The sequence below is a fragment of the Sinocyclocheilus anshuiensis genome, unplaced genomic scaffold (assembly GCF_001515605.1).
Source record: "Sinocyclocheilus anshuiensis isolate Anshui unplaced genomic scaffold, SAMN03320099.WGS_v1.1 scaffold1198, whole genome shotgun sequence".
NCBI lineage: Eukaryota > Metazoa > Chordata > Actinopteri > Cypriniformes > Cyprinidae > Sinocyclocheilus > Sinocyclocheilus anshuiensis.
In genome coordinates this window covers 344,994-359,047 of record NW_015557119.1, presented here as the reverse complement: position 1 = coordinate 359,047, position 14,054 = coordinate 344,994, and the positions used below count along the sequence as shown (strand labels likewise).

General features: G+C 40.9%; 1 protein-coding gene across 1 annotated transcript in view; it reads right to left on the bottom strand.

The window, feature by feature from the left end:
• LOC107677801 (zinc finger protein 721-like) overlaps positions 1 to 13,482 on the bottom strand; it is a 95,786-nt gene extending 82,304 nt beyond the window's left edge. Inside the window, exons 1-2 of the mRNA XM_016472838.1 lie at positions 13,408 to 13,482; positions 11,740 to 11,934 (exon numbers count right to left, since the gene is read on the bottom strand). Of these exons, the coding sequence (XP_016328324.1) occupies positions 11,740 to 11,871 (132 nt within the window). The 5' untranslated portion in view covers positions 11,872 to 11,934; positions 13,408 to 13,482. The remainder of the gene's footprint in view (positions 1 to 11,739; positions 11,935 to 13,407) is intronic.
• Between the last annotated feature and the right edge of the window lie 572 nt (positions 13,483 to 14,054).

Sequence of the window (14,054 nt, the reverse complement as noted above, 5' to 3'; positions counted from 1 at the left end):
AAGTTGATGTATTTCCTCAGCGACCAGCACGGATCAGCTCCAGGCATGACGAAGCAGATACCGTCCGCTTTTGGAAGGCCAAACAAAGTAGTTTCATTTTCACAACGAAACACACAGCGGCTTCACGACTGTTATGGTTATGATCTGTTTTGGTTTAGTTTTCTGTGTGAGTGGGTGCTGGAGAGAAATGGACTGTATTTCTCCGTCTGCCCCGCCGAGGAGGACATCTCCAGCCCCACTCACGAACCAGAGACCAGCCAGCTGTCATCCCGCTGCACGGAGCAAATGCCTGAGCCCACCACGACTGAGCCGATCGTCGCCCACGAGCAAGAGCCTCAAGACCGTTCTGACCAGGTGCGTGAGCCGGCAACATCGCCCGTCCCAGAGGGAGCGCTGGTGGAGATCAAGGGCTTGGAGGGAAGCCCCGCCCACACTCCCGCCGCTGAGACGAGAACCAGCGTGCAAAACCGCGACTGAGCCTATCATCGCCCCGGAGCCTGAGCCTCAAGACCGTTCTGACCAGGTGCGTGAGCCGGCAACATCGCCCGTCCCAGAGGGAGTTTTGGTGGAGATCGAGGGCTTGGAGGGAAGCCCCGCCCACACTCCCACCGCTGAGGGTGAGCTGCAACTGGTCACTGGACCACATTATGAGGAACTAATGGACTGTTTCAAAGTGGATTTAATAGACTGGTTTGGGGAGGCATTACCCAGTTCTCCTACGTCTCCGCTGGTTCCGTCCAGCTCCTGTCCTCCAGTGTCCCCTCCCAGTCTCCCTCTCCCGCCTCCTCTTAAAGGACCAGTCAGTTCCTCAGCCCCATCTCCGCTGGTGCCTGTCAGTCCCTCAGCTCACCCTCAGTCAGCGCCATTGGGGCGCTCCGATACGCCCAGGGACCTCCAGTCTCCAGCTCCGCCTTGGCGTGAAGATTACCTGTCTCCGCCTCCAGCCTCCGAGCCCTGGACTCCACCTCGGTCCTTCGACCCATCGGCTCCGCCTAGGCTCATAGCTCCCTCGTCTCCACCATGGCCCGTCATCCCACCAGCTCCACCGGGCTCCCTCGTCGACCATCCGCCGCCTTGGGACTCCACTCCTTTGGCCTCGCCTCGTCACTCCGTCCCTCTGGTTTTGTCAGGCTCCTCCTTCCCTCCGCCTCCATCCTCAGTCGCTCCGGTCAGTCGTCGACCATCCGCCGCCTTAGGACTCCATTCCTACGGCTTTTCCTCTTCCCTCCGTCCCTCTGGCTCTGTCAGGCTTCTCCTTCCCTCCGGCTCTGCCTACATCCTCAGTCGCTCCGGCTCCGCAGCGGTCTTCCGGAGCCTCGCCTCCGCCTCGGTCGCCTGAGCCTTCAGCTCCACCTTGGCCCTCCATCTGCTCTGCTCCATCATGGGCTCCTCTTCCATTCGCTCAGTCTCCGTCAGTCGGCCCCCTGGTGGGGTCAACCATATCTCCACCATGGCTCCTCCCACCGTCGACTCCACCGTGGGCCGCTATCCTGGCTGGCCTCTGGATTCCCATCTGGCTCCTCCTGTTCCGGGCTCCTCCCTCCATCCACTCCGCCCTGGCACGATGAACTATGCTCCCTTTCCATTGCCTGCCCCACACCCACCTCCTGAACCCCCACCCTCCCTCCTCTGTTGGACTTTTGTCGGCACGAGAACGTGCCGTTCCGGGAGGGGGCGAACTGTTATGGTTATGATCTGTTTTGGTTTAGTTTTCTGTGTTTCCTTTCTCCTGCCTTGTTTGTTTCCATGGTTTTTGATTAATTAGCTCCACACCCATTTCTGTTTCTCCCTGATTATGTTCCCAGTATTTAAAACCTGTGTTCTCTAATATTCCTTTGTCTGCTATTGAGTTGATTCCCCTATGTGCTACGTGAGTGTCTGCCTGCCCTGTATTTTCCAGAAGCAAAAATTAAAATACCATATTTTGAGTTTACGCCTGTTTACGTAACAACGACATGGCGGCGGCGGCAACAATACTACAGCGAGAATAAAAGTTACACCTTCTTTCTTTGCGTGAACATTTGGGCGGTGTTATGCAAATCTTCCCACACAGTGACGTAGACATGTGGGTGCGTGTTTAAACTAGGTGTTTTAGGAGGGCGTGGACAAGTCTTTACTATTATAAAGAATATCTCTTTAGGTTTGAGACTTTAGTCTTTGCAACTTTAGGGATCTTATCTATGCACGAACAGCTTGTAACACTCCAAAGAGAAAGGAAAACTTGAAATTGCATAATATGACCCCTTTCAGTTGCTTTTATTTTCATGATTTTCAGACAAACACACTGTCTGTAAGTTGCTTTGCACTTACAAATAGAAATTAAATTGAAATAAATGTGAGTTTTAATTAAATGTATCCTGAGAGTTTGTCAATAAAACGAATAAATGAAGTCTTAATAAGACTTTATAAGGTGTTGAATATGTCCACAATGACAAAATTTGAACCAGTTTTTAACCTTGTATGGAGGTCCCATGAACATCTATATCAGACGTGCAGAAGATGTCAAAAAAAGACTTAATAAAAACATTAATTCTCGCTCCTCAGGGGGAATCTTTGCCATGTCCAACAAAGATGTTGTCGAAAAGACACATTTTGGATGTACCTTTGCTCAGTGGGCAGGCCCTTTACTTGTGACAAAACAGAAGATTTCACTCATGAAGATCACTCATAAAGCTTTCTTTCAGGATTACAGCGAATGGCTGACATAAGGCATGCTAATGCCGCGTGTCCACCAAAGCTTTTTTTTACCTGAGGCTAGCGTATTTTTTTCAGTTGTTTTCAATGGGAGCGCCACGTTTTTTAAAACGGCAGGAGAGTGCCGAGCACTGAGCGCTAGGGTGTTTTTTAACGGTCGCCGAGAGTTCAAAAATAATTTAAAACAAGAGCCAGAGCAAATACTTTCCATTGTATCATCCTTTTTATATTCAGAAAAAAACCTGTGAAATCAGACACTATAAAACTTCTGTGGATATTCCGTATCATAGCAAGTATATCAATTAAAACAAACAAACAAAAAAACACTGAGCATGCCATCTCGGAATCAAACGAGCCTATAAATGCTTTTTTATTAATGACGGGGACATTTTAAGTTTTGTAACTTGCAGGATGTATTGATGCAAAGACCTCTTATATGCCAAAAGATCAAGGCAAATTTTCCCCTATTATGCCTCTTTTTACAATGTAATTTAAGTCTCAGGTGTCCCCAGAATGTGTCTGTGAAGTTTCAGCTTAAAATACCTCGCAGATCTTTTATAAATCCCTGTTGAATATGCCCATTTCTGAGCACAGATGAAAACGCTGTTTTGGTGCATGTGCCTTTAAATGCAAATGAGCTACTGCACCCCGCCCCCTCTCCACTGATCACACACAGCTCCTGCCTCAGTCGCTCTTAAACATACAAATATCAACATTCATGAAAAAGAAGTGAAATAGACATTGGGGAAAATGGCATTGCAGCAACCTTATTCACATCGGGGTTTCTGAATTTTCTTTCATTTGTTTATTATTTTTTTCCCTTTTGTCTTGCTTATTGTGGTGTCTAAGTTAAAGGGGTCACATGATGCTTTTTTAAAGATCGTTATTTTGTGTATTTGGTGTAACAGATTCACGAACAGCTTGTAACACTCCAAAGAGAAAGGAAAACTTGAAATCGCATCATATGACCCCTTTAAATGTAAAACTCTTAACTCGTTTTGTTGGTAGCAGATTATGTTTGCTGTTTATGTGATTTTGCTGACTGTTTATAATAAATTTGCAAATGAAGTTGGTTCTGAGAAATGTTTTCTTCTTTCTACATTTCATATGTAATTGATGGTTTTAAATAAGTTATCCGGTGTTTATGTATTGACAGGATTAAAACCCAGTCTGGCACCCGAACAAAAACAAAGAAAAAACAAATGTAATCTTTTTTTTTGTATTCTTATTATTTGATAGGCCACCACCATTACACGTGGCAGCCATTGTAAGTCCACAAGACCGTAAGTGCATATGAAGTGTGCCATTTGAGACGGGGCCTCAAAAGTATGCTTCATGAACATTTGCACTGGCCTACTTTTTCACATCCTGCACTGGTGTACAGTTAAAATGTGTCTTTTTATTCTTCTAAATTGATTGTTTATATCAGGGCTATTCAACTGGCGGCCCGCAGGCCAAATCCAGCCACCAATCATCTTCATCCGGCCCGAGGGAAAAGTATGCACAGGTCGCATATATGCCTTGAATTGTTGTCCACATGGTGGCAATACTGGGCCGGGCCATCCGAAAAAGAAAAAAGATGCAATAAAATAACTTCTGGCGAGAAACAGCGCAAACACTGGATGAAAATTATTGTCAAATGAAGTATAGTGAAAGGCTGCGCATTTAGCTGTACACATGCGCTGAGACGCTTCAGACAGACTGCCAGTAGCACTGGCACAACACACAACTGACAAAAACACACACAATTGTCAAAATGCGCGGTTTTGGCGGGTTACCTCCTAAACGCAGTCTTAACGGAGTTATAAAGTCTTAAATGACCGTAAAGAGTTTGGAGAAAATCGGATGCGTGTCAGATCCGCGTCATGTGCATCAGGTTTTAAAGAGACAGTGCAGCTTTTAAAGTGAAACTTGCTGAAGTTAATCAAAGAACAAAAGAAAAAGAGAAATCACTCGACTGCTCTAGTCGCTGATTAACATTTGTAGCTTGAATAAGATCTTGGCCTAGTTGAGTCAGGACCGCATCCTCAACATCTGGTTCATGTACGCAATGTAGTTGCGGAAATGTAACATCTTTGAGGCCACATTATTGACCAGCCTCAGAGTGGGGTCGGTGCTCTCCTGGTTGCCCAGGTACTCCTTGAGGAGGATGTCTGCGAAAAGAAAACACAAGAACAATGGGGTCAGAACAATGGCCACAGAGTGAGAAGGAGAAGCGACAGAGAATGGTACTCACTCAAAGCCGGCACATGGTCGAGGAAGGGGTGCTCCTCCTGTTGCTGAGATGGCGCCGTTGCAGGGGGCTGGTCTCAGGGGCCCTGGCCAGCCGGTTCCCCCGAAGGCCCAGCACGGGGCTTGCCTTACTCCTTCTCCGCTGCCTTCTCAGGAGATAGAAGAGCGACAACACTCTTCCATTGACCTGGGCAGAGGGGGTGAGCCGCAATCTCCTCCTCAACAGGCAGTAGCGGCGGGTCATGTCTCTGAGGGCCTGGCTCAGTGTGTCCACCTGCCTGTTGAGGTCTGCCACCTCATTCCTGAGGTTTCGGCAGAGGGGGTTGTCACAGGGCTGCTCCTCCTCCTCCAGAGTTAAGGTGTGGTTGTGAGAGTCCTCCTGGTCGAGGGTCGAGGCCATGGGCACGGCCGGGTTGCTCGCCCTCAGCTCGGAAAGGTCATGCAGGATCTTCCTCATCTTCAGAGCCTGTATGGTCTCTTGCCGGGCTGCCGCCGTTAGCTCGGTGTGACCAATCAAGTGGCGGTCTATACGGGAGGTGAACTTGCCACAGGTGGGCACAGGGCAGGTACCCTTGCGGACGTCCACCCTACCAGAGGAGATGGCAAGGAGCAGCTTCCTTTCCTGAAGGTTCACCACCCTGTGGGTCACCCTCAGGTGCTGGCTCAGCCTGGAATATACACGTTCGCAGAGTGGGCAGTCTTCGAAACCCATGACGTGAAGGGAGCGAGAATCAAACACAAATGACAGAGACTGTGTCAGTAGGTCATCTATATCCTTTGCAGGTTCAAACAGGCTAAAAATTGGATCAGTTCAAATAGACTAGAAATGGGATCATTCAATGAATTTCAAATTGCAGAAAAATAATGCATTTCTCTCTAATAAAGCATTTTGTTACCTCCCATAAGGATTGAGGATTGTTTATGGAACCACTATTCAAGTGAATAAACTCTACTAGGGAGGTATGTAGCTGTGATAGAAATTCTAAATCGTGGAGTAAAGCTGTATTAAACATCCAATGTTTACGCCCAGAGGGAGCAGAAAATGGAAGAAAACACAAAGTTACTGGGGAGTGGTCTGAAAGAATGAGAGGTTATATATCAGTGTTATCAATAAATGGGATATAAGCAGGTGATATGAGCAGATAATCAATGTGAGAAAAGGATTTATGGCAAACTGAGAAGAACGTATAGTCCTTGGCCCTGTCATTTCTAAATCGCCATATCACACACATTGTCCTCTATTATAAAGTCATTCAACAACTTTGAGGAGGCCAAATCAGATTGAGACATTTGTGACCTATCAAGTAAGGGGTCATGCACAGCATTGAAGTCTCCGCATATCACAAGGTGATAGTCAATAAAGATTAGTATCATATGAACGAGCTGTTGATAGAATGCACTCGCTAGGGGCATATTACGAGACAAAAGTGCATTTAATATTGGACCATGTACGAAGTAGGTATGTAATGCATTTGCATCACCCTTAGAACAATGTATGGAAAAGGGAAGGCGCTGAGCTGCCAATATCAAATCCTCCTTACAGTGTGTTCACACCAAACGCGAATTTAATTATTCGCGCGAGTAGATTACATCCAAAGTCAATGCAAAGACGCGAATAGAGGCGAATTCGCGCCAGGCGACGCGAATGACGCGAAATGCGCGACGCGTTTGCCGCGAACGCGAGATATTCGCCTCAATCGCGTCTTTCGCGCAAGTTCAAAAATTTCAACTTGAGCGGAAAATTCGCCTGACGCGTTCTCGCGCAAGCCAATCAGCGAAGAGCTTATAGGCACGTCTGGTTGAATCAGACAATATAAGAGAGAATTATTGCAGCCGTCTGTTATTATATAGGTCTGGAGCATAGAAAACAATTAAAATCAGTTGTAGTAGTTGTATTTTATTAGCATGGCTACAGAGATGCTGCTATCAATAATACAAATAATAAGGAATATCAGTGTATATATACAGTAGTAAAATGTAACACACATTAATACAGGATCCTAACGTTATTCATCCTCCTCTGGATGGTGCTGTGAACCCAGACACGTCGGCGTTTGGCTTTCCATTGTATTTGGGACTTTTTGACAACAGGTACAAAACAGCGATTGTAGTTATCTCCACCATGGTTGATCGCGCTGTTTTTATTCGCGCGAGTGACACGAAAAACATGCCGCGAGTAATCTAGAGCGAGTGGCGCGATGCGCATATTCGCTTCGCGTCTGGTGTGAACGCACCATTAGTTTTCTTAGCAGATGAAGAAGAAACTAATTTATAGTGCCTATTCTGAAAAGGGTGCCTTTAAATGAGATTCCTGTATTAGTTCAACAGAAGCCTGTCCAACCATTTAGTTCTTTTAACGGCACTATTTAAACCACTGACATTCCAAGATATTATGTTAAGTGCCATAAATCAGATTTAATAAGGATATAATAATGTACATCCTCTTGAGTGTAAAACAGTGGACTTGCGTGGATAAATCATGGCATCTGGAACTTTAAGAGGACAAGAACAAGAACTGAATGAGAAGGTAGTAAGCAGATAGTGCTATCCATCTAATAGTAGCCTACCAAAATCTTATTAACAGTAGAAGTTAAATCTTACTGTAGTCCTCAAATCTGGGTACTGTCTTACGTTTTAAAATCACAAAGGGAGTTTGGTCCCATCAGGCTAACGTGACAGTCACGACTCATGCAGCTGTAAGCTTTTCTTTTTCTTTTGTTTTTACTCGCGATCTTTACAACACGCATTACATTACGTATTTCATGGCACACTCGTTTTATGCGTATTTGGCGCCACCTATTGTTGTGGGTGTATTATTGACATGTCAAAGTCTAGACCCTGAATATAAGACGACCGCGTTTTTTCAGATGTATTTCCAAGAAAAAAACATTGTCTTATATTCGGGTCAATATGGTAACTCTCCTTCGTGCCAATACAACAGCCTCGTCTGGATACGTTGCCAGCATAACAGTCAATCACTTGAGTCCAAAGGCCAACTCGGCACCACAGTTCACTAGAGTATTGCTCGCCATAATCGCGATGTTAGAAGTGTATTTACGCCTGTTCCTAGAAATGATGGGCTGGCGTGTCATCACATAGCAGAGGTGTGACGAGAGCCTGTGTAAGATTCCACTTCAGCTGGCGTTTTGAGAAGTGAAGTTGATCCAAGGAGCGTGGCGGGATAGATCATGAAATAAGAGATCTCAAGTTGTGCGAGTTTCTTCCTAGACTGATTCATCTCGCATCTTTTCGTGGTGGTTTATTTACTGTAATCGGGGAAGAAAAGAAGCGAGCTGCCCTTGTGGAGTATTTGACCCGCGGCTTGGGCTCCTTTGAGGATCGCATTTCTGTTCTGAAACCGCAGTAGTTTGAAGATCAGTGTTCGCGGACCCTTTCTGTTGCCGTCACCGGTATATATTTGATGTGCCTGATCTATCTCGATCGATCTGCTTTTAAGGGAGGGAATCCACAGGGATAGTAGAGTTTGCATGAAGACTACAGGGTCGCTGCCCTCTTCCCTTTTTTTAAGACAAACGGGACAAATATTGCACTGACGACTCTTGTCTTCCAGTCTCGCCATCTTGTCTTGCAGCTTATCGACGGCCTGCTTATCTTTGGCCGAATCTTGCCTGACTTTCCGCAATGCCGTCTGGATGTCATCAAAGCTGTTGCCAATCACTCTCAACTCTCTACCAGGGAACCAATTCTGGTAACACTTTATAATAACTTTCATTAAGATATCATTAAGAAACATTATGTAATGCTTAACGGATCATTAGTTTATATATATATATTCACATATCTAGAAACGTGAAATAATGTGCTTGTTAATGTTTACTAATAAATGTATTAAACATTACCTAATAATTAACATTTCATGTAAGTTAAAATGCTTACAAATGTCATTAAACTTCTAATTCATAAGATCATGCACATCGTTCTTATATTGCATTGTTTTGATAAATGAAGTATTTTCTTCAATTACTCAAGAATTGAGTAATTCTTGAGTAATTGAATTACTCAAGAATTCAATTACTCTTTTGAAGTAATTCAAAAGAGTAATTGAATATTCCCCCATTCAAGGAATATTCTGTTTAACGATTCACAATATTATACTAATATAAGTGTTGAGGTGATAAAAACATGTTTTGCACTCAAATCTTGTGAGTGCGCGAGACTGATGCTGCTAAAAGTAAGTTACTAATGTCGAATTTTAGGATTAATTATTGTAACTGAAAATCATATTTAGGTCAAAACTGTCAGTTTGTGAACTAAATCTGCTGTAAAGGGTGATCTATTTAAGCCCACTGAAATGCTTGAATGCAGACACATCAACATCAGAGTCTCTATGGTTTAGGTAAAAAAAAAACGAAACATTAAAATAACACAGACTAAATAAAATAACTCATGCACGTTCAAATTCCACACTGCCGTAACTGCCAAATTACAATGTGGGTAATGTTTTTACCAAACATTTAGCTAAACTTAACTAACCACCCTTTACACAAATGTTGTTAAAGTAGCTAAAAGTCCAGTGCCAAGATACTAAAAAATTTGTAAATGTTTATAAACATTTACCAATTATGAATAGTCTCCACTTTAAATTGGGTACTGCAAAAACATTAACAAATAATTCATAAATGATTTAAGATGTGCAAATAGTAGAAGTCTACACAACAAACAAAGACCAAATATATGACCTTTACAGACTGTGATTAGTGTGGCTGTGACATGAATAGTTTGTGAAGTGCTTAAAATGACTAATTAAGCTATATCTTCACAACATTTGTAAATGTAAAAATGAGCATTAGCTAATATGTGAACTGAAGTTTAATGACATTTGTAAGCATTCAAAAGTACATTAACAAATAAGCTTGTAAATATTGCATAATTCCTGTTAAAATCATTTGTAGATTTTTAAAACGCATTGAAAATTTAATGACATTTGTAAACATTAACTAATGATCCGTTAAGCATTATATACTGTTTGTTAACGATTTATTAATGAAGCTATTAATCATTGTAAACCATCTGTCAAAATCATTTGAAGATTAAAAATAAAAATGCATGATCATATGAATTGAAAGTTTAATGACATTTGTAACCATTTCAATTTACATTACCAAATGATTAACAGATCATTATTTAATGTTTAATAAGTTCATTAGTTAACATTAACAAGCACATTATGTCATATTTCTAGATATGTCAATATATATTAAGTAATGATTAGTTAAACATTATATAATGTTTGTTGATTTATTAATGAAAGTTATTATAAAGTGTTACCCCAATTCTTTCTGCGATCGGTTGAAACTCCTTAATTTCACCTCTCCAGAGAAAAATGGCTGAAAGATTTGGATAACGAAAAGCTGCACATCATGGTAGATAATGAACTAAAACTATAGCGTGGCTGCATTGTGTTTTTGTTTTTGATTGACGTTTCGACTCCGGTCCAATTATCAACATAAAAAAATTGCCTTTTTATTTTTATTTTTTGGGCTAGTTAAATTCTTTTCAGGTTACCAAAATCTCAACAGTGCCAGCCCGAAGCGCTACCAGGGATTTTGGATTATAATGTTGCGAGCCCTGTACAGTACAGTGTGAGCCTCTTATTCAAAGCGGCCAATGGACCGATCCATCACCGAGCGAGTCCTTTGGTGTCTGTCATTATACCGTCTATGTTGCTAAGCCATCTGCTTAGAGTCAAGAGTGCATGATTGATAATATTTTCTCAGAACACGAGTTCTGCTATGTAGAACACAATTTATAATGGAATCATCATGTGCCAAGCAATCCTCGCTAGTTAAAACATGAAAACACAGAATGCCGCAGGAAAAGTGCATCCACTACAAACATTTCTCTTTAAATGCATATAAAAAAAGTTGTAACTTCTGGATAATGATTTCATGTCATTTGAGTGCGGAGTGACATATTTAATCTAAAAGTGTATATCAGATGTAAAACAGTTTAAATCAAGTTTACTTCAGTGCTTCACTCACTCCACTAAAAGAGTGCATAAGCAAGGTCTAAAGTGTCTGTACATATTTATGCCTAGTTTATTTTGTAATTCCCCATATGCCCATTTTATACATCAGGCCGCAGGAGAAGAAACACCCATCCTAGATCAACTTATGATGCTATATTTACAACTGAACTTGAGCAAACAGATGCTTGATAAAAAATTAAGTTTGTTATAAAATTAGTGTCCAACGGTGGTTTTGTTTGCTCATCAAAGCTCTTTAAATGAAGAACAACTGCGGACAGCAGCAGTAACTCTATCAAATGTAAAGCTGATTACCCACATTTTAGAGTTCACCTCACGCAAAATAAATGTTTTTGTTAAATACCGTCGCATAATTAATTGATAGAAATCAATGGTTTTCATCGTTTCCAATTCAAAAGTAGATATTAGGTTTAATGTTACACAAAATAATTTTTTGGTTAAGCAACTTCTGCATTATTTATTAATTGAATGTGTGACGTGTCGTAATAACGAATAACCAACATGGACCGACAGCCAGCATTAGTATTTGTCTGGTCATGTCTGTCCACATGCGTCGACCCGCTCCGTGTCAAATAAAACCACTTTAATTAGGACACTTATATGACATTCTTCACAAATATCTTTCATTTCTGTAGAGCTGGACATTTGAATAAGGCTCAGATGAGTGAGTTCAGCTTTGAGAATAAACACCAACCTGTTTGTGTCTCAGCATCTTCATGTTTGACTTTGAATGCTTTTTTATTCTTCGTGTCTTCATTCTCCTCTCTAATAAACATTTGTGTCTCAGTATCTTCATATGTGGACACATCTTCGGTTTTCATGTCTTCACTCTCCTCTTTTATAAACGCCATCTTTGTTTGTGTCTCAGGATCTTCTTGTTTCATGCTGAATACATCTTTAATCCTAATGTCTTCACTCTCCTCTTTAATGAACGCCATCTTTATAACCGTGTGTCTCAGTCGCTTCGGCGGGAGTTTTTCTGTGTGTTTGGACACTCTGTCCTGTTTAAGATGAGAATAACAGAAAGAAAAATAAATGCAAACTAAATCAGCTCTAGGGTTGCCACCCATCCCTTAAAGTTCTATAAAATACTACGTATTTAAAGGTAAAATGATGCATCCCATATCAAAGCAATACGGTTTACGAAGCATTACAAAGCAATTGCGATTTGTTCAACTTTTTTGTCCAACTCAATTTGTCCATAGTTGAATCAGCAAATAACGATTCGGCAGTGTGCGTAATACTAATAGCAAGTATATTGAAATCAATTTCATAAGAATTATTAGAGGAGCTAATTTGCGCGTGATTGCATTTTGGCGTCTTTGTTTCCATAGCGACAGAGTTTCGAGAACGCGCGCCGCAAAGGCCTTTTCACGCATGCGCTAAACCTGCGCGGGTTTTAAAACCTCAAGCAAAGTTGTCTGTTGTGTGAATGCTGCATCTATAAGTTTTAAAGTTTCTATCCACACCCTCGTCGTTTGTTCTAGCGAGGACGTACAGAGTAAATGGTTGTTGCATTTAGATGTTTATTTACACAACGCCTCCCTTTTTCTAATGAAACTGTTAATAAAGTGATCCGTTTTCCATAAAGAGCAGGTAGTGCACCCTTCTTCCTCCATAATAAATCTGGTTAATTCTTCTATAGATAAGAACATGAGCTTTACTACATGACAGAATTTTCATTTTGGGGTGAACTATCCCTTTAAGGTGACAGACACATCCGTGCTTCTAAAGGTATAGACCTATTGTTTTATTAAAATTTGGATAGTCTGCTAATATAATATTCCATACATTATCAGAGCTCGGTAGACGTATTTTTAGACATTATTAGAAGGATGAATTAATGTAGTCCTTATTTAATAAATGAATTAAAAAAAAAATCATCTAGGTAACAGCTGCAGAACTGTCAAAAAACAAAAAAATACTAATAATAATTATAAATCAAAATTAAAATTGTGTACATAATAAAAAAAAAGTGTACATACTCCTAAATGAGCTAGACAAAAAACACTCAAAACTAGTACTAATTAATAAATTAACTTATAATCAAAGTTAACATGAATGTATTTACGACTTTATGATACTTGGTATCTAATTACTTGCTGATCACATTTAATCGACTGCACTTTAATGCAAATATTTTCTTTTTCGTTAAACACGTTTGCGTTGAATTAACGGTTTTGACCAGCTTGTGACGTCAGCGAATCATTGAATTCGACCGACTCGGAGTTTGAAAAGCCAGCGCCTGAAGTCATGTTTGTGATAAACGGATTCACGATATACGGAGTGCAACGAGACACAACGTTTGTGTTAGTCGTGTGTGGATCACAAAAATAACCTTTATACATATATACATTTTAGATAAAGTATTGAGTTGCAGCCAATTAGGTTACAGTCAACAATAAACATTCAATTCTACGCCGTTTATAAACGTTTAGAGTTGATCGAACGGTTTCTACACTTTAAACACAAACCTTTCTTCAGTCGAATCACAACATGTGCGAGAGCGCGGCGCAGCCTTATGACGTCACATCACCACACCAAAATAAAAGTCCTGTTCACACGCTGAACAGAAACTTACATAGAACATGATATACACCTGATAAAAGAGTTGACAGAAACTCTGAGTTTAATGTATTGGTGGAAAAACTTATTTCATTGTATGTTGTCCAATTATGTGCTGAAAATTAGGAGACTACTAGAGTGTGAGATTTTGTCTAAAAGGAAAAACTGTAATGTTTAGGTGAAGAAGCCATTTCTTACCAGGTATAAATTAGATTAAATTGCAAATGTGACAACTTTAAAGATGATTTTCTCAATATTTAGATTTTTTTGCACCCTCAGATTCCAGATTTTCAAATAGTTGTATCTCAGCCAAATATTGTCCTATCCTAACAAACCATACATCACTGGAAAGCTTATTTATTCAGCTGTTTATTCCATAAACTGATGATAAATTATTAAAAAATGGCCATAAGCTAAAGTAAAACTAAGTCTGTCTCCACTCTCAAACATCATATATTTTACTGTATTAAACTTCAAATGTCTTCTGATGTATACAATAGTTTTAGTATTATATTACAAAACAAGGTCCCACTTTATATTAGGTGTGTTTAACTAT